This window comes from Coregonus clupeaformis, unplaced genomic scaffold (genome assembly GCF_020615455.1).
Source record: "Coregonus clupeaformis isolate EN_2021a unplaced genomic scaffold, ASM2061545v1 scaf2232, whole genome shotgun sequence".
In the NCBI taxonomy this organism is placed as follows: domain Eukaryota; kingdom Metazoa; phylum Chordata; class Actinopteri; order Salmoniformes; family Salmonidae; genus Coregonus; species Coregonus clupeaformis.
Window position 1 is genome coordinate 23,366 of NW_025535686.1, and position 20,721 is coordinate 44,086.

General features: G+C 44.4%; 1 protein-coding gene across 2 annotated transcripts; it reads right to left on the reverse strand.

The window, feature by feature from the left end:
- Positions 1 to 267: 267 nt before the first annotated feature.
- Positions 268 to 13,386, reverse strand: LOC121561347 (asialoglycoprotein receptor 1-like). 2 transcript variants are annotated; one of them, XM_045219291.1, is made up of 8 exons: positions 13,194 to 13,386; positions 10,168 to 10,290; positions 9,672 to 9,776; positions 9,452 to 9,523; positions 9,228 to 9,320; positions 2,319 to 2,473; positions 2,130 to 2,239; positions 268 to 458 (listed from the first exon to the last, which is right to left on the reverse strand). In XM_045219291.1, exons 1-8 carry the CDS (start codon positions 13,306 to 13,308, stop codon positions 302 to 304), a joined length of 930 nt encoding a protein of 309 aa, XP_045075226.1. In that variant the 5' UTR covers positions 13,309 to 13,386; the 3' UTR covers positions 268 to 301. The 2 variants fall into 2 exon arrangements, with proteins under 2 accessions (XP_045075226.1, XP_045075227.1); XM_045219292.1 differs by having other exon boundaries at positions 10,168 to 10,284; positions 13,194 to 13,385.
- Between the last annotated feature and the right edge of the window lie 7,335 nt (positions 13,387 to 20,721).

The following is a 20,721-nucleotide window of genomic DNA, read 5'->3' on the forward strand; positions in this document are numbered from 1 at the left end:
TGTGTGTATCAGTGTGTGTGTGTGTGTATCAGTGTGTGTGTGTGTATCAGTGTGTGAGTTATGTGTGTATCAGTGTGTGTGTGTATCAGTGTGTTTGTGTGTGTATCAATGTGTGTGTGTATCAGTGTGTGTGTGTATCAGTGTGTGTGTGTGTATCAGTGTGTGTGTATCAGTGTGTGTGTATCAGTGTGAATGTATCAGTGTGTGTGTGTAGCAGTGTGTGTGTGTGTATCAGTGTGTGTGTATCAGTGTGAATGTATCAGTGTGTGTGTGTAGCAGTGTGTGTGTATCAGTGTGTGAGCTATGTGTGTATCAGTGTGTGTCCCTGACAGACGTAGCGGTAACTACGGGAACAGTGATCATCGTTCAGCTGTCCGTTGGCGTGTATCATAGCACAGTCCTCCGTCCCACCCAGACCATGACCTTCCCAGTTATCAGGCTGGCCCGGCTTCCACTGGCTAAACACACACAACATGCATACACACACACACACACACATTCACACCATACACACACACACACACACACACACATACACACCATATACACATACACAAATGGTCAGAACAAACACAGGCACAGACACACACACCTTACCACAAATCACATTTCAGTTAAGAAGGATTCAAACATTTCAAGATCACAGATACATGGACACTTATGGGTACAAAACACACCATGAAGAGTTATCAAACACACACACATGTTATCAGAACACACACATGTTATCAGAACACACACGTTATCACAACACACACATGTTATCACAACACATACACATGTTATCAGAACAGACACATGTTATCAGAACACAAACACATGTTATCAGAACACACACACATGTTATCAGAACACACACTCATGTTATCAGAACACACACTCATGTTATCAGAACACACACACATGTTATCAGAACACACATGTTATCAGAACATACACACATGTTATCAGAATAAACACACATGTTATCAGAACATACATGTTATCAGAACACACACACATGTTATCAGAATACACACACATGTTATCAGAACACACGTTATCAGAATACACACTCATGTTATCAGAACACACACACATGTTATCAGAACACACATGTTATCAGAACATACACACATGTGATCAGAAAACACGTGTTATCAGAACACACACACATGTTATCAGAACACACATGTTATCAGAACACACACATGTTATCACAACACACACACATGTTATCAGAACACACACATGTTATCAGAACACACACACATGTTATCAGAACACACACACACACACATGTTATCAGAACACACATGTTATCAGAACACACACACATGTTATCAGAACACACACACGTCATCAGAACACACACACACACACATGTTATCAGAATACACATGTTATCAGAACACACACATGTTATCAGAACACACACACATGTTATCAGAACACACATGTTATCAGAACACACACACATGTTATCAGAACACACACACATGGTCTGGGTGGGACGGATGTGTGTGTGTTATCAGAACACACATGTTATCAGAACACACACATGTTATCAGAACACACAGATGTTATCGAGAACACACACATGTTATCGAGAACACACACACACACACATGTTATCAGAACACGCACATGTTATCAGAACACACACATGTTATCAGAACACACACACACACATGTTATCAGAACACACACATGTTATCAGAACACACATATGTTATCAGAACACACAGATGTTATCAGAACACACACATGTTATCAGAACACACACACACATGTTATCAGAACACACATGTTATCAGAACACACACATGTTATCAGAACACACAGATGTTATCAGAACACACACATGTTATCAGAACACACACACACACATGTTATCAGAACACACATGTTATCAGAACACACACATGTTATCAGAACACACACATGTTATCAGAACACACAGATGTTATCAGAACACACACATGTTATCAGAACACACACACACACATGTTATCAGAACACACACATGTTATCAGAACACACACATGTTATCAGAACACACATGTTATCAGAACACACACATGTTATCAGAACACACACATGTTATCAGAACACACACAAGTTATCAGAACCCACAGTGGTGTTGGTACCTGCGGTCCATGATGTAAGGTGTTCCATCCACCCACTCCCAGTGTCCTGTCCTCTCATCTGACAGTCCAACCCAGTAGAACAGCGGCTTGGTACTGCCTGTTACAAAGTCCTGGTGTCACACATACACAGAGTTAGGACATGTGTGCATATGTTGTGTGTGTTCATGCCTACGTGTGTGTGTGTCTTACCCAGTCCTGTTGAGTCTTCAGTACAGCCAGCTTGGCGTTGTAGTTGGAGCAGTAGTCTCTAGCCTGGTTCCATGGCAACCCGTCAGATGAGAAGAAGTAGCAGGACGAGGAACCAGAAACAACCCAGCCTAGTGGACAGCACCTTGACACTGTGTCTACACACATTCACAACGACACACATTCACAACGACACACATTCACATAGACACACATTCATAGACACACATTCACAACGACACACATTCACAACGACACACATTCATAGACACACATTCACAACGACACACATTCACATCGACACACATTCACATCGACACACATTCACATAGACACACATTCACATAGCCACACATTCACAACGACACACATTCACATAGACACACATTCACATAGACACACATTCATATAGACACACATTCTCACAACGACACACATTCACAACGACACACATTCACAACGACACACATTCACATAGACACATATTCTCACAACGACACACATTCACAACGACACACATTCACAACGACACACATTCACAACGACACACATTCACAACGACACACATTCACAACGACACACATTCACATTGACACACATTCATAGACACACATTCACATAGACACACATTCATAGACACACATTCACATAGACACATTCACAACGACACACATTCACAACGACACACATTCACAACGACACACATTCACAACAACACACATTCACATTGACCCACATTCACATAGACACACATTCATAGACACACATTCATAGACACACATTCACAACGACACACATTCACAACGACACAAATTCACAACGACACACATTCACAACGACACACATTCACATAGACACACATTCACATAGACACACATTCATAGACACACATATAAACACATTCATAGACACACATTCATAGACACACATTCACAACGACACACATTCACAACGACACACATTCACAACGACACACATTCACAACGACACACATTCACATTGACACACATTCACATTGACACACATTCACATTGACACACATTCACATAGACACACATTCACATAGACACACATTCACATTGACCCACATTTACATTGACACACCACATACATACAGTTGAAGTTAGAAGTTTACCAAATTAGCCAAATTCATTTAAACTCAGTTTTTCACAATTCCTGACATATAATCCTAGTAAATATTCCCTGTCTTAGGTCAGTTAGGATCACCACTTTATTTTAAGAATGTGAAATGTCAGAATAATAGTAGAGAGAATTATTTATTTCAGCTTTTATTTCTTTCATCACATTCCCAGTGGGTCAGAAGTTTACATACACTCAATTAGTTTTTGGTAGCATTGCCTTTAAATTGTTTAACTTGAGTCAAACTTTTCAGGTAGCCTTCCGCAAGCTTCCCACAATAAGTTGGGTGAATTTTGACCCATTCCTCCTGACAGAGGTTGTGTAACTGAGTCAGGTTTGTAGGCCTCCTTGCTCGCACACGCTTTTTCAGTTCTGCCCACAAATGTTCTATTGGATTGAGGTCAAGGCTTTGTGATGGCCACTCCAATACCTTGGCTTTGTTGTCCTTAAGCCATTTTGCCACAATTTTGGAAGTATGCTTGGGGTCATTGTCCATTTGGAAGACCCATTTGCGACCAAGCTTTAACTTCCTGACTGATGTCTTGAGATGTTGCTTCAATATATCCACATAATTTTCCTTCCTCATGATGCCATCTATTTTGTGAAGTGCACCAGTCCCTCCTGCAGCAAAGCACCCCCACAGCATGATGCTGCCACCCCCGTGCTTCACGGTTGGGATGGTGTTCTTCGGCTTCCAAGTCCCCCCTTATTCCTCCAAACATAACGATGGTCATTATGGCCAAACAGTTCTATTTTTGTTTCATCAGACCAGACCAGACCATAAAGTACGATCTTTGTCCCCATGTGCAGTTGCAAACCGTAGTCTGGCTTTTTATGGTAGTTTTGGAGCAGTGGCTTCTTCCTTGCTGAGTGGCCTTTCAGGTTATGTCGATATAGGACACGTTTTACTGTGGATATAGATACATTTGTACCTGTTTCCTTCAGCATCTTCACAAGGTCCTTTGCTGTTGTTCAGGCATTGATTTGCACTTTTCGCACCAAAGTACGTTCATCTCTAGGAGACAGAACATGTCTCCTTCCTGAGCGGTATGACAGCTGCGTGGTCCCATGGTGTTTATACTTGTGTACTATTGTTTGTACAGATGAACGTGGTACCTTCAGGCATTTGGAAATTGCTCCCAAGGATGAACCAGACTTGTGGAGGTCTACAATTATTTTTCTGAGGTCTGGAGCGCAGACTACGGGTGGGTGTTGCTATGGTGACCAGTGAGCTAAGATAAGACGGGGATTTGCCTAGCAGTGATTTATAGATGGCCTGGAGCCAGTGGGTTTGGCGGACCGAATATGTAGTGAGGACCAGCCAACAAGAGCGTACAGGTCACAGTGGTGGGTAGTATATGGGGCTTTGGTGACAAAATGGATGGCACTGTGATAGACTACATCCAAATGTGCTGAGTAGAGTGTTGGAGGCTATTTTGTAAATGACATCGCGAAGTCAAGGATCAGTAGGATAGTCAGTTTTACGAGGGCATGTTTGGCAGCATGAGTGAAGGAGGCTTTGTTGCTGAAATAGGAAGCTGATTCTAGATCTAACTTTGGATTGGAGATGCTTAATGTAAGTCTGGAAGGAGAGTTTACAGTCTAACCAGACACCTAGGTACCACATATTCTAGGTCAGACCCGACAGAGAGTAGTGATTCTAGTCGGGTGGGCGGGTGCAAGCAACGTTAGGTTGAAGAGCATGCATTTAGTTTTACTAGTGTTTAAGAGCAGTTGGAGGCTACGGAAGGAGTGTTGTATGGCATTGAAGCTCGTTTGAAGGTTCGTTAACACAGTGTCCAATGAAGGGCCAGATGTATACAAAATGGTGTCGTCCGCATAGAGGTGGATCTGAGTGTCACCAGCAGCAAGAGCGACATCATTGATATACACAGAGAATAGATTCATCCCGAGAATTGAACCCTGTGGCACCCCATAGAGACAGCCAGAGGTCCAGACAACAGGCCCTCCGATTTTACACATTGAACTCTATCTGAGAAGTAGTTGGTGAACCAGGCGAGGCAGTCATTAGAGAAACCAAGGCTATTTAGTCTGCGAATAAGAATGCGGTGGTTGACAGAGTCGAAAGCCTTGGCCAGGTCGATGAAGACTGCTGCGCAGTACTGTCTTTTATCGATCGCGGTTATAATATCGTTTAGGACCATGAGCGTGGCAGAGGTGCACCCATGACCAGCTCGGAAACCGGATTGCATAGCGGAGAAGGTACGGATTCGAAATGGTCGGTGATCTGTTTGTTAACTTGGCTTTCAAATACATTCGAAAGGCAGGGCAGGATGGATATAGGTCTGTAACAGTTTGGATCTAGAATGTCACCCCCTTTGAAGAGGGGGATGACCGCGGCAGCTTTCAATCTCTGGGGATCTCGGGGACGTTATGAAAGAGAGGTTGAACAGGCTAGTAATAGGGGTTTTGACCATTTCGGCAGCTAATTTTAGAAAGAAAGGGTCCAGATTGTCTAGCCCAGCGGATTTGTAGGGGTCCAGATTTTTTAACCCTTTCAGAATATCAGCTGTCTGAATTTGTGTGGCGGGGGGCATGGGCAAGTTGCAGTGTAGGGTGAAGAGTTGGTGGCCGGGGTAGTGATAGCCAGGTGGAAAGCATGGCCAGCCGTAGCAAAATGCTTGTTGAAATTCTCGATTATTGTTGATTAATCGGTGGTGACAGTGTTTCCTAGCCTCAGTGCAGTGGGCAGTTGGGAGGAGGTGCTATTATTTTCCATGGACTTTACAGTGTCCCAAAACTTTTGGGAGTTAGTGCAACAGGATGCAAATTTCTGTTTGAAAAAGCTAGCCTTTGCTTTCCTAACTGATTGTGTATATTGGTTCCTGACTTCCCTGAAAAGTTGCATATCGTGGGGGCTGTTCGATGCTAATGCAGTACACCACAGGATGTTTTTGTGCTGGTCAAGGGCAGTCAAGTCTGAGGAGAACCAGGGGCTATATCTGTTCTTAGTTCTGAATTTTGTGAATGGGGCATGCTTATTTAAGATTGAGAGGAAAGCACTTTTAAAGAACAACCAGGCATCCTCTACTGACGGAATGAGGTCAATATCCATCCAGGATACCTGGGCCAGGTCAATTAGAAAGGCCTGCTCGCTAAAGTGTTTTAGGGAGAGTTTGACAGTGATGAGGGGTGGTTGTTTGACCGCGGACCCGTTACGGACGCAGGCAATGAGGCAGTGATCGCTGAGATCCTGGTTGAAGACAGCGGAGGTGTATTTAGAGGGTACATTTTTCAGGATGATATCTATGAGGGTGCCCATGTTTACAGATTTAGGGTTGTACTTGGTAGGTTCGTTGATAATTTGTGTGAGATTGAGGGCATCTAGTTTAGATTGTAGGTTGGCCGGGGTGTTAAGCATATCCCAGTTTAGGTCACCAAGCAGTACAAGCTCTGAGGATAGATGGGGGGCAATCAGTTCACATATGGTGTCCAGGGCACAGCTCGGGGCTGAAGGGGGTCTGTAGCAAGCGGCAACAGTGAGAGACTTATTTCTGGAAAGGTGGATTTTTAGAAGTAGAAGCTCAAACTGTTTGGGCACAGACCTGGATAGTATGATAGAGCTCTGCAGGCTATCTCTACAGTAGATTGCAACCCCACCCCCTTTGGTGGTTCTATCGAGACGGAAATTGTTGTAGTTGGGGATGGACATTTCTGAATTGTTGGTGGCCTTCCTAAACCAGGATTCAGACACTGCTAGAACATCAGGGTTGGTGGAGTGTGCTAACGCAGTGAATAACTCAAACTTAGGGAGGAGGCTTCAGATGTTAACGTGCAAGAAACCAAGGCTTTTACGGTTACAGAATTCAACAAATGAAAATGCCTGGGGAGTAGGAGTGATACTGGGGGCTACAGGGCCTGGGTTAACCTCTACATCACCAGAGGAACAGAGGAGGAGTAGAATAAGGATACAGCTAAAGGCTTTAAGTATTGGTCTTCTAGTGCGTTGGGTACAGAGAAAAAAAGGGGCAGATTTCCGGGCGTTGTAGAATAGATTCAGGGCATTATGTACAGACAAGGATATGGAAGGATATGAATACAGTGGAGGTAAACCTAAGCGTTGGGTAACAATGAAAGAGATGGTATCACTGGAGGCACCAATTGAGTCGGTCTCTGCGTGTATAGGGGGTGGGACAAAGGAGCTATCTAAGGCAGGTTGAGCTGGGCTGGGGGATCTACAGTGAAATAGTACAATAAGAAATAACCGAAACAGCAATAAGCAAGGCCTATTGACATGGGAGAGAGGCATAAAGCTATCACAGGTGTTATTCGAGAGAGCTAAGACAACGGCTGGTAATGGCGAAAAAGTTTGGGCTGAGGCTAAACATGAACAGGATGCGGTACCGTATAAAGGAACAGTCCAGCAGGCATCAGCTGTATAGCTGAGTTATCATAAGGTCCGGTGAACAGCAATAGGAGAGTTCGGAGGTAGTTCGGAGGCTTCTACAGCACTGGCGAGCAAGAGGCCCCACGCTTGTGTGTGCTAGCGGGCCGGGGCTAGCAGATGGACCTTCATGGTCAACGCCATAACGGGAAGCCTGTTGAAACCACATCAGACGATTTCGTCGGCAGACCAGTCGTGTTGGATCGGCGGGGCTCCATGTCAACACTAGGAGGTCCCGTCCGGTTGACAGAGAGGTAGATAGCCGGGAGATGGGCCTGGCTCGAGGCTAGCTCAGGGCTGATTAGCCAACAACTACATCCATTTGGTTGCAGCTAGCTAGTTCAGATGATCCAGTATTAAAGGTCCAGTGATTCAGTGATTCCCGGCAGAAAAACCCGATATGTTCTGGGTCGATAAGCGGCGCTGTGCAGACAGTGCAGACTGGTCGATAATAGTCCAGGCTAGAGCTGGCTGGTAGGTAGTGCAGGCCACGGACAATGGTGAAAAAACCGCTAACGGTGGCTAATAGCAAGTAGCTAGTTAGCTGGCTACTCCTGTCCGGTAGACAGAGAAGTAGATAGCCGGGATATGGGCCTGGCTCGAGGCTAACTGGTGCTTGCTTCGGGGGCAGTGGTGATTAGCCAACAGCAACATCCATCCAGTTGCTTCTAGCTAGTTGCGATCCGGTGTTAATGTCCAGTGATTCAGTTATTCCGGCAGAAAATCCGATGTTCTGGGTGAAAACCGCTAACGGTGGCTAATAGCAAGTAGCTAGTTAGCTGGCTAGCTAGTTTCAACTGGAGATTCTAGATAAAAGGTAAGTCAATAATAGAATCCGTTCCACATTGAGTGAGGCGGGTTGCAGGAAAGTATATTTTGTAGAAGGATGAATAGTGTGATAGGGAAATAAATACGAAAAGAAAAAAAAAAGAAAAGAAAACTGCTATTTACACGGACACACAACAAAGAACACGACCGCACTGCTACGCCATCTTGAATTCAAGTGAATTATATGTGAAATAATGTCTGTAAACAATTGTTGGAAAAATGACTTGTGTCATGCACAAAGTAGATGTCCTAACCAACTTGCCAAAACGAGTTTGTTAACAAGAAATTTGTGGAGTGGTAGAAAAACGAGTTTTAAAGACTCCAGCCTAAGTGTATGTAAACTTCCGACTTCAACTGTACATAGATCCAACCAGTCCTCTTCAATTAGATATTCCTCAGGGTTCAGTGTTTGGACTCTTGATAGTGTTCATATTGTTTTAATTCATGGTAACTTATACAGTCTGTCATCATAGTGTGTCATTTGATTGTTGTTGTGTGTGTGTGTGTGTGTGTGTGTGTGTGTGTGTTCGTGTGCGTACCATTGTGCAGGACTCTGTCTAAGGAACACTTAATGCCGGCTACAGCAGAACGAAGAGACTCCAACTGATCCAACCCCTTCACCAACTCAGACACTGTAACACACACGCACACACAGATAGTACAAATAAATGTCATATGATGTACTGTATCATTGTGCATATTGTTAATGTGGAACCAATGTTGTGATAGTTCAGTTTGAAGGGGGAATGATTAGCAGACGGACCTGAGTCCAGCTTTTGTTCAGTCATTTCCATGGTGAACTTCTGCCTTCCGATCTCCTTCTGCAAGTCCGCCTCTGGAGACATAGAGAGATACAATGTGTGTATGTGTGTGTTCGTGTGAGTGTATGGTGTGTGTGTGTGTAGGTGTGCGTGTGTGTGTGTGAGTGGTGTGTGTGTGTGTGCGTGGAATGTGTACGTGGTGTGTGTGTGGTATGTGTGTACCTGAGGCCTTGCTGTGTTGTAGAGCTGTGATGACCGTCTGAACAGCAGAACTCAGGTTGGCAACAGTCTTTTCTACTGATGAGAACCTGCTGTCTGTCTTCACATCTACACACGCAGGAGAGCATGGGTTACTCCAAATAGGGTGAGCGTGTGAGCGTGTGAGCGTGTGTACGTGTGTGCGTGTGAGCGTGTGTGCGTGTGAGCGTGTGAGCGTGTGAGCGTGTGTGCGTGTGAGCGTGTGAGCGTGTGAGCGTGTGAGCGTATGTGCGTGTGAGCGTGTGAGCGTGTGAGCGTGTGAGCGTGTGAGCGTGTGAGCGTGTGAGGCGTGTGAGCGTGTGAGCGTGTGAGCGTGTGAGCGTGTGTGCGTGTGAGCGGTGAGCGTGTGTGCGTGTGAGCGTGTGAGCGTGTGAGCGTGTGAGCGTGTGAGCGTGTGAGCGTGTGAGCGTGTGAGCGTGTGAGCGTGTGTGCGTGTGAGTGTGTGAGCGTGTGTACTCACTGTTGACGGAGACAAAGATGATCAGAGCCAATAGGAAGAAAGCAGACAGAACAGGTCCCGCCCACATCCATCTCCCTCTGCCTGATCGGGGCACTAGGCCTAACCTGGGCTCCGGCTCCGGCTCTACACAAACACACACACACACACACACACACACTTCGTTTAGTAAGTTATCCGTACAGACAGCACAATTCACTAACTGTGTGTGACCTGTTGTTACACCATGCTCTAACTCAGTGGTTCTCATACCTCTCCTCTCCTGGGGACTCTAAACCATTGGTTCTCAAACCTCAAGGACTCTAACCCATTGGTTCTCAAACCTCAAGGACTCTAACCTATTGGTTCTCAAACCTCATGGACTCTAACCCATTGATTCTCAAACCTCAAGGACTCTAACCAAGTGGTTCTCAAAACTCTCCTGTCCTGGGGACCCTAACCCAGTGGTTCTCAAAACTCTCCTGTCCTGGGGACCCTAACCCAGTGGTTCTCAAATCTCTTCTCTCCTGGGGACCCTAACCCAGTGGTTCTCAAATCTCTTCTCTCCTGGGGACCCTAACCCAGTGGTTTTCAAATCTCTTCTCTCCTGGGGACCCTAACCCAGTGGTTTTCAAATCTCTTCTCTCCTGGGGACCCTAAACAAGTGGTTCTCAAATCTCTTCTCTCCTGGGGACACTAACCCAGTGGTTCTCAAACCTCTTCAAACCTCAAGGACTCTAACCCATTTGTTCTCAAACCTCTCCTCTCTTGGGGACTCTAACCCAATGTTTCTCAAACCTCTCCTCTCCTGGGCACTCTAACCCAGTGGTTCTCAAACCTCACCTGACCTTGGGAACCTTACCCAATGATTCTCAAAACTCTCATCACCTGGGGACTCTAACCCAGCTATTCTCAAACCTCTGCTCTTCTGGGGACTCTAACCCAGTTGGTCTCAAAACTCTCCTCACCTCAGGGACTCTAGCCCAGAGGTTATCAAACCTCCCCTCATCTGGGGATTCTAACCCACTGGCTCTCAAACCTCCCCTCACATGGGGACTCTAACCCAGTAGCTCCCAAACCACTCCTGACCCTGGGACTCTAACCCAATGGTTCTCAAACCTCTCTCCTCCTCAATGACTCTAACCCAGTGGTTCTCAAACCACTCCTCTCCTGGGAATTCTAACTTAGTGGTTCTCAAAAATCTCCTATAATGGGGACTCTAACCCCGTGGTTATCAAACCTCTCATCTCCTCAGGGACTCTAACCCAGTGGTTCTCAAACATCTTCTATCCTGGGGACTCTAACCTCATGATTTTTAAACATCTCCTATCCTCACGGACTCTAATCCTGTGGTTCTCAAACCTCTCCTCTCTTCAGGGAATCTAACCCAGTGGTTCTCAAACCTCTCCTCTCCTGGGGACTCTAACCAAGTGGTTGTCAAACCTTTCCTCTCCTCAGGGACCCTAACCCAGTTGTTCTCAAACATCTCCTATCCTCTGGACTTTAACCCAGTGGTTCTCAAACCACTCGTCTCCAAGGAACTCTAACCCAGTGGTTGTCAAACATCTCCTATCCTCGGGACTTTAACCCAGTGGTTCTCAAACCACTCGTCTCCAAGGAACTCTAACCCAGTGGTTGTCAAACATCTCCTATCCTGGGGACTCTAACCCAGTGGTTCTCAAACATCTCCTATCCTCAGGACTTTAACCCGGTGGTTCTCAAACCACTCCTCTTCTGGGGCCCCTAACCCAGTGGTACTCAAACCTCTCCTCACCTCAGGGACTCTAACCCAGTGGTTCTCAAACCTCTCCTCTCCTGGGGACTCTAACCAAGTGGTTGTCAAACCTTTCCTCTCCTCAGGGACTCTAAGCCAGTTGTTCTCAAACATCTCCTATCCTCGGGACTTTAACCCAGTGGCTCTCAAACCACTCGTCTCCAAGGAACTCTAACCCAGTGGTTCTCAAACCTCTCATCTGCGCAGGAATTCTAACCTAGTTGTTCTCAAACATCTCCCATCCTTGGGACTCTAACCAAGCGGTTCTCAAGCCACTCCTCTCCTGGGTACACTAATCCAGTGGTTATCAAACATCTCCTGTCCTGGGGACTCTAAACCAATGGTTGTCAAACCTCTCCTCTCCTCGGAGACTCTAACACAGTGGTTCTCAAACCTCTCCTCTACTGGGGACTCTAAGCCTGTGGTTCTCAAAACTCTCCTCTCCTCATTAACTCTAACCCAGTGGTTCTCAAACATCTCCTTTCCTCAGGGACTTTAATCCAGTCGTTCTCAAACCTCTCATCAGGAAATCTAACCAAGTGGCTATCAAATCTCTCCTCTCCTGGTGCCTCGAACCCAGTGGTTCTCAAACCTCTCCTCTCCTGGCGACTCTAACCCAGTGGTTCTCATACCTCTCCTCTCCTGGGGACTCTAACCCAGTGGTTCTGAAACCTATCCTCTCCTCAGGGACTCTAATCCAGTGGTTCTCAAACCTCTCCTCTCTCAGGGACTCTATCCTACTGGTTCTCAATCCTCTCCTCTCCTGGGGCCCCTAACCCAGTGGTTCGCAAACCTCTCCTCTCTTGGGGACTCTAACCCATTGGTTCTCAAAAATGTCCTCTCCTCAGAGACTCTAGCATAGGTTAATCAGGTGAGCTAGTTCAGGGCTAAATCTAAATTGTGAAATGTCTGGTGTCCCCAAGGAGAGGTTTGGGAAGCACTGGTCTAAAGCACTGGATCTTCTCACACACCACCATACACACACCATACACAAACACACACACACAACCATACACACACCATACACAAACACACACACACCATACACACTACACACACAACCACACACAACCACACACACACACACCATACACAAACACACACACACCACACACACAACCATACACACCATATACATACACACACACACACCATACACACCACACACACACCATACACACCATACACACTACACACACACCATACACACCATACACACCACACACACAACCACACACACATCACACACCATACACACTACACACACAACACACACCTTTGGTCCAGAAGGCTAGGTTGTCGCTGGTGTCTGTGTTGTTGAAGTCGTCATGATATTCTGTAGTTATGACAACAGACCCCTGGACGGACCCCAGCTCCGCAGCCTCCTTCATCACACCCTATTCCACAGATATTAGGGGATGGAAATCCAGAGTGCGTTAGCTACCGAGTCCCTTAGTGTGTGTGGGACCCAAACTATCGGTCAATGCACCCCAACCTGCACTTTGAGCCACCTACCGTGTGTGTGTGTGTGTGTGTGTGTGTGTGTGTGTGTGTGTGTGTGTGTGTGTGTGTGTGTGTGTGTGTGTGTGTGTGTGTGTGTGTGTGTGTGTGTGTGTGTGTGTGTGTGTGTGTGTGTGTGTGTGTGTGTGTGTGTGTGTGTGTGTGTGTGTGTGTTGTGGTGTGTGTGTGGGACCCAAACTATCGGTCAATGCACCCCAACCTGCACTTTGAGCCACCTACCAAGTGTGAGTGTGTGTGTGTGTGTTTACCTAGCAGTAAAACTAACATTGGGACACATCAGTCAGGTCTCATGTTGTTGAAGGGCCCTTAAAGGGGAATGGAAACATTTTAGGAAGTAAATCAAAGCAAAGAGATGTATTCAATCCACTAATACTAAACATGTGTATTTAACATAAAAACATCTCTATATTTAGGTTTATTTGAGCTATGGTCAGTGCCATTTTACAGTTTTTGCCCATTGCTTACACACTAAAACCGAATGCTTAGACCAAAGCCTCAATACCTAAACTTCTTGTAGCATAGCTTAAACACAGTGTAACCATAGCTTAAACACAATGTCAACTTTGCACTTTGTTTGCAATTCTGTAACACACTTATTGCGAAACACTACACACGTTTTCTTACATTAGACACTTTGTTCAAAAAACAAAATCACCTGTTATCATTGGGAAAACACTCTGTTCAAAATGCATAACTCATCTGGCAATTGTATGCACTTACATACACACCTGAAAACACTTGCACAGAAAACAGAACACCAGCCAGTCTGAGCCTTAGCACTACAAATAGGCCTCAGGTAAGCCATTTTTAGAACTTTGCAAGCATGGAGGCAATGAGAGTCAGAGTAAGAGGAGGACAAAGAGAGAGAGAAGTCGGATGAGGAAGAGGACGTGGAAGAGGACGAGGACCAGTGCGGAGACGTATATCAGATGACATCAGGGCTACTCTGGTGGACCATGTGATAAATCATGGCCTGTCCATGAGGGAGGCTGGGCAAAGAGTCCACCCTAACCTCAGTCGCTACACAGTAGCATCGATAATAAGGACATTCCGACTGGAGAACAGGTATATCTTCAAGTTTCTACTCCAGACTGTACCTACTGTATGTGTCACATGATTCTGTATCATATTACAGTATTACTGTACTAACTATACTATACAAAAATGGGTAGTGCTGTGAAGTACTGTATATGTAAAGGAATAGCTTAGTGGGGCAGGTAGCTTAGTGGTTAAGAGCGTTGTGCCAGTAACCGAAAGGTCGCTGGTTCTAATCCCCCGAGCCGACTAGGTGAAAAATCTGTCGATGTGCCCTTGAGCAAGGCACTTAACCCTAATTGCTCATGTAAGTCGCTCTGGATAAGAGCGTCTGCTAAATGACTAATTATATTATATTAATTATATTATATTAATTATATGTTGCAGTACTGTGTGCAGTTTGAAAGTACAGTATGTTAAAAAATAACCTAACCAATGACATTTGTGGTGGCATTTTCTACAGAATGGTTGGACGACCTCCTCAAGGTGGAAGGGAACGGCTCTTCACTCAACAACAAGAGCTTGCCATCATTGAAATGGTGCGAGAAAATAATGCAATCTGACTTCGTGAGTTGCAACAACGCATAATTGCAAATGGAAATGAATTCAACAATATCAACAGGGTCAGCATTTCTACACTAAGTCGCATCCTACAGAAACATAACTTCAGAATGAAGCAGCTGTACAGGGTGTCATTTGAGAGGAACAGTGTCAGGGTCAAGGATCTGCGCCATGATTATGTGCAGGTATGTGTCACTTTACTTTACATACTATATATTGTGATGTGGGAATGAGGGTTTATGCTGCCACCTGCCCTGCCTGTAGCTTGTAGTTTTTGTCTATACTCACCCAACCCAGCCCCTACTTGTGTGAAAATATAGACATTGTAGTTACTGTATGTGTTTTCAGTAACACTATTCAATATTTTCTGTTACAGACAGTTCTGGAGTTTGATGCCGCCGAACTGCCGCATGAGTTCATCTACGTGGATGAGGCAGGCTTCAATCTGGCCAAAACCAGGCGTCGGGCCGTAACGTAGTTGGACAAAGGGCTGTTGTAAATGTCCCTGGGCAGCGTGGGGGAAATATCACCTTGTGTGCTGCAAGTCCAAGGAGTCCTGCATCATCATGCCACTCTAGGTCCCTACAATACAGGACAGATCATTGCATTTTTCCCCCAATAGCAATTTAACCAGTAATTGTTTAGTTTTTTTACTTGTTTTGTTGCTAAATTTGATGTTAAGAATTTCTGTAAGAACGTTTGTTTTTTTGTTAACTTTTTTGTAAATACTGTTTGACTACTGCAGAAATTCTACTTTTGAGTTTTACAGAAGACAATGACAATAAAATGACAATAAAAATTGAAACACAAAGACTGCAGTGTTTTATATAAAGCCCATCAGTGTGTTGCTGCTGATATGAAAGAGTCATTCAAATGTTGCTTGTGTGTATGGTTTTGTTGCAAGAATTTCATTTTTAGAAAGGAGTGTTAAGTTTTGATTGCAGTGTTTCATTTTGGCATATATCTGAGTTGTTAATCTCCAAGTGCTATGTCTGATTGGCTTGTGTGTTAAGTTTTGACATAATGAGCCAAATTCTGCAAAAAGTGTGTAAGCAATAGGTAAAAACTGTAAATTGCCATAGTAACGACAGATGCCAGTGCGTCACTGGCAGCAATCATCAAATTGTCTGTGGTATTGAGTTTTCGCGCAGAGAGTGAATCGAAGACAGTGAGGATAGGTGCGGACAATGAAGATGGCAACAACAAGTAGTAATTCAAACATGAACTGGATACCACCAGACTGTATGAATTGGCTCCAAAAAAATCCCTTGGTAAGCTACCAAGGACCCACAACTTTTGAAGAAGTGTCTCCATGTCCTGAAGAGGAAGGACATGCCAGCTCGAGTTACTGTAGCTTGCTTCCACCTCAGATAGTCAAGTACTATATTACATTTTGTTGACAGATTTGTTTTTGCAGAAAAATAAATGTCCCTGTATTTGCTGTGTGTGTGTGTGTGTGTGTGTGTGTGTGTGTGTGTGTGTGTGTGTGTGTGTGTGTGTTGACAAAGCATTCAAGACAGGTAGCTTGTTAATGCCAACTGATATATTTGGGTTCAGTTGTCTTAACAAAACGTTTATTTGTTTTCAGGATTACATCTTCATCCCCTGCAAAGGTTTCCATCCTGGAGGAGACTGGGGACAGGGGACAGTATATGGGGGGATTCTTGAATATAACTACGGCCTAATAGATGCCTTAATACATTTCTACCAACAGGAAAGAACAGTTAGAACAGCATACCAAACTGACCCCTGGGTGCCAGAGTTCCTCTGGTGTGGAGGAGAAGAGGTCCACCAAGAGGTCCACCAGAGTGTTCCTCTGGTGTGGAGGAGAAGAGGTCCACCAGAGTGTTCCTCTGGTGTGGAGGAGAAGAGGTCCACCAGAGAGTTCCTCTGGTGTGGAGGAGAAGAGGTCCACCAGAGTGTTCCTCTGGTGTGGAGGAGAAGAGGTCCACCAGAGTGTTCCTCTGGTGTGGAGGAGAAGAGGTCCACCAGAGTGTTCCTCTGGTGTGGAGGAGAAGAGGTCCACCAGAGAGTTCCTCTGGTGTGGAGGGAGAAGAGGTCCACCAGAGTGTTCCTCTGGTGTGGAGGAGAAGAGGTCCACCAGAGAGTTCCTCTGGTGTGGAGGAGAAGAGGTCCACCAGAGAGTTCCTCTGGTGTGGAGGAGAAGAGGTCCACCAGAGTATTCCTCTGGTGTGGAGGAGAAGAGGTCCACCGAGACCATCACTAAAGAGCTCGGGGCCAAGCTAGATTGCGCACACAACCATCAATATAGAACCGAGTCCTACCCCAAACCGCCACAGATGGAGCTGACGGAGAGTGAGATCAGTGAAGACCATAACTCGCTGTATGAACCTGAGAGCTCAGAATCACAATCATCACAGTGCGAGCCAATATATACTATCGACCATCCATGATAACAAAATTGTAATCCTGTTTCTATGATCTGTTTCCACTACCATGTACCCAGTTCGCTTTGGATAAAGGCATCTGCTAAATGGCATATATTATTAAAGTCTACTTTGACAACTAGCTGCCCAGTGTAGTTACCATTCCTTTCCAGTAGGTGGCAGCCAAAGCTAGTCTAAGTCACTACTCTAGCGACGGGACACGGGGTTAGTGCGCGTTGAAAGTCGTTTTATCTTCAAAGCAAGTTTATCTGGTTACGCTTGAACCTGTTGTTTTAGTGGACAAGCTAACTAATACTATGTTTACATAAGGTGCAGGCATTAGGTCTATGTCTTGAAAAAAATTACAGCAGGCTAGATTTACTAAATGAACTGGTTTAATTCAAACTCAAACCCTACGTAAATGCCTTTGCTTCTGGGTATGCACGCCTTACGGGAGAGACAACACACACAGGGATGAGACGCCGTACACCACGTCCAATTCTCCCTGGTGCCCGTAGGGTGAACTGGTGATAAACTGACAGCCTGTATGTTCTGCAAACAAAATCATGAGAAAAGTTAGTCTAATACCGAAACTAAATCACAATGTATTTATAATGAGCATGCCCCATTATTGGTTAGAATGAGATTTCATGAATCATGATGCTGTCTGCGATTTGAACTCCGGTCATCTAATCAAAAGGTAAATGTGTTACTATCGCGCTCAACAGCGCTGGTGAGTAACATCATTATAGGATACTGATTATATATATTAGGCACCTACCCACTACTGATATTAACCTTAAACAATTTATAATCAAGCTAAATTTAAGCAATTATTTAACTGGCATATCGGCTGCTGACTGGTCGAGTAACCTCTTCTGCCAGGAAGTCCTTCATAAGGATTAGTGACGCGTCCAATAAATACGTCGCCATCCAGACAGACTGACAGGAACCTCTAACTGGATGTAATACAGCCACCAACTGTATCATCACCATCTTTCTACAACACAAACACTCATATTCTTAAGCCATTATCTGGAAGCATCCGGACTCACACCAGTTTGTGTCACCGTTACACCGACCCTCTCGCTGAGGTGTTTCAGGTGGCATATATGTGTTGTTAATGCTACGAGAACAAACTCTTTGATCTGGGGCAACGATCGGCTCAAACATAAATGGCTTCAGTAGGTTTATTGGCTCCCTAACTAACATTATTTCATTCTCTGCAATAAACTCATTCTCAGACTTGGAGCTACTCGGTAAATTCAGCAATTTCTGGGAGTTGCAACATTTTCACTCCTGCCAGTGACGCAACAATACCAATATGGCGATTTAGAGTTAGTTAGCTGGCATTCTAAATACTAGTGTTTCCATTCCCCTTTAATGCTACTCAACTAGAGATCTCCCTGAGGTCAGTCGGGTCTCATGTTGTTGAAGAGCCCTTAATGCTAGTCAGCTAGACCACACCATTAACTATACCTAATAACAATTGGGACTCTCCCATTCTTCTTTGCCAAAGAATTCAATCTTGGTTTCATCATGTGCCTTTTACTAAGGAGTGGCTTCCGTCTGGCCACTCTACAATAATCGCCTGATTGGTGGAGTGCTGCAGAGATGATTGTCCTTCTAGAAGGTTCTCCCATCTCCATAGAGGAACTCGGGAGCTCTGTCAGAGTGACCATCGGGTTCTTGGTCACCGCCCTGATCAAGGCCCTTCACCCCTGATTGCTCAGTTTGGTCAGGCGGCCAGCTCTAGGAAGAGTCTTGGTGGTTCTAAATGTTTTCCATTTAAGAATGATGGAGGCCACTGTGTTCTTGGGGACCTTCAATGCTGCAGAAATTTTTTGGTACCCTTCCCCAGATCTGTGCCTCTACACAATCCTGTCTCGGAGTTCTACGTACAATTCCTTCGACCTCATGGCTTGGTTTTTGCTCTGACATGCACTGTCAACGGTGGGACCTTATATAGACAGGTGTGTGCCTTTACAAATCATGTCCAATCAATTGAATTTACCACAAGTGGGCTCCAATCAAGTTGTAGAAGCATCTCAAGGATGATCAATGGAAACAGCATGCACCTGAGCTCCATTTTGAGTCTCATAGCAAAGGATCTGAATACTTATGTAAATAAGTTATTTCTGTTTTGTATTTTTTAAACATTTGCAAAAATGTCTAAAAACCTGTTTTTGCTTTGGTATTATGGGGTATTGTGTGTAGATTGATGAGGAAAATGTTTTATTTAATCCATTTTAGAATAAGGCTGTAATGTAACAAAATGTGGAAAAGGTCAAGGGGTCTGAATACTTTCCGAATGTGCAACCTCAACACCGCAACCTCAACACCGCAACCTCAACACCGCAACCTCAACACCACAACCTCAACACCACAACCTCAACACCACAACCTCAACACTACAACCTCAACAAATAAATCCCTATAATCAATCGAAACGACTGCAAGCCTCAATGAATTCATTGAACACCAGAGTCCTAAACTGCCCTAATGGCACCAGGGAATCAAGATGCAAGGCTTTTTGTCCTGCTATGTTCAGATCTAAAACCAGATTGATGCACATTAAGAATTAAAACAGTTCTTAGCTGAATCAGGGATTCTAAAACATTGGAAAGGCAAGATAGTATTATTATTTTTAACATTAAATAATATTCTCTGTTCTGTAAAGATCATCCTAGATAAGAGTTAAGATGAGTAAGTTGTGTCTGTAACAATTGTTAATAAATGCGATTGAATTGGAACTCATTGGCCAACTGACTAGAGCAGAGTAGAATATACAGTACCAGTCAAAAGTCTGGACACACCTACTCATTCAAGGATTTTTCTTTATTTTTACTATTTTCTACATTGTAGAATAATAGTGAAGACATCAAAACTATGAAATGTCACACATGGAATCATGTAGTAACCCAAAAAGTATTAAACAAATCAAAATATATTTTATATTTCAGATTCTTAAAAGTAGCCACCCTTTGCCTTGATGACAGCTTTGCACACTCTTGGCAAACTCTCAACCAGCTTCATGAGGTAGTGACCTGGAATGCATTTCAATTACAGTTTTTTCCAACTGCTTACACACGTTTTCAAAACTATGTCTCCTTTTTTCAAAACTCTACACACAATTCCCAAAACTGCACACACAAAATGCAAAATGCCTCACATCTCCTTCAAAATGTAACACTTCATTCAAAATGCCATAAACACATGTCAGAATGAAGCATTTGCATCAAATGGCAAACACTACTTTCATAATAGTAAATTTTTGGATATATCATGTAAACACTGTTG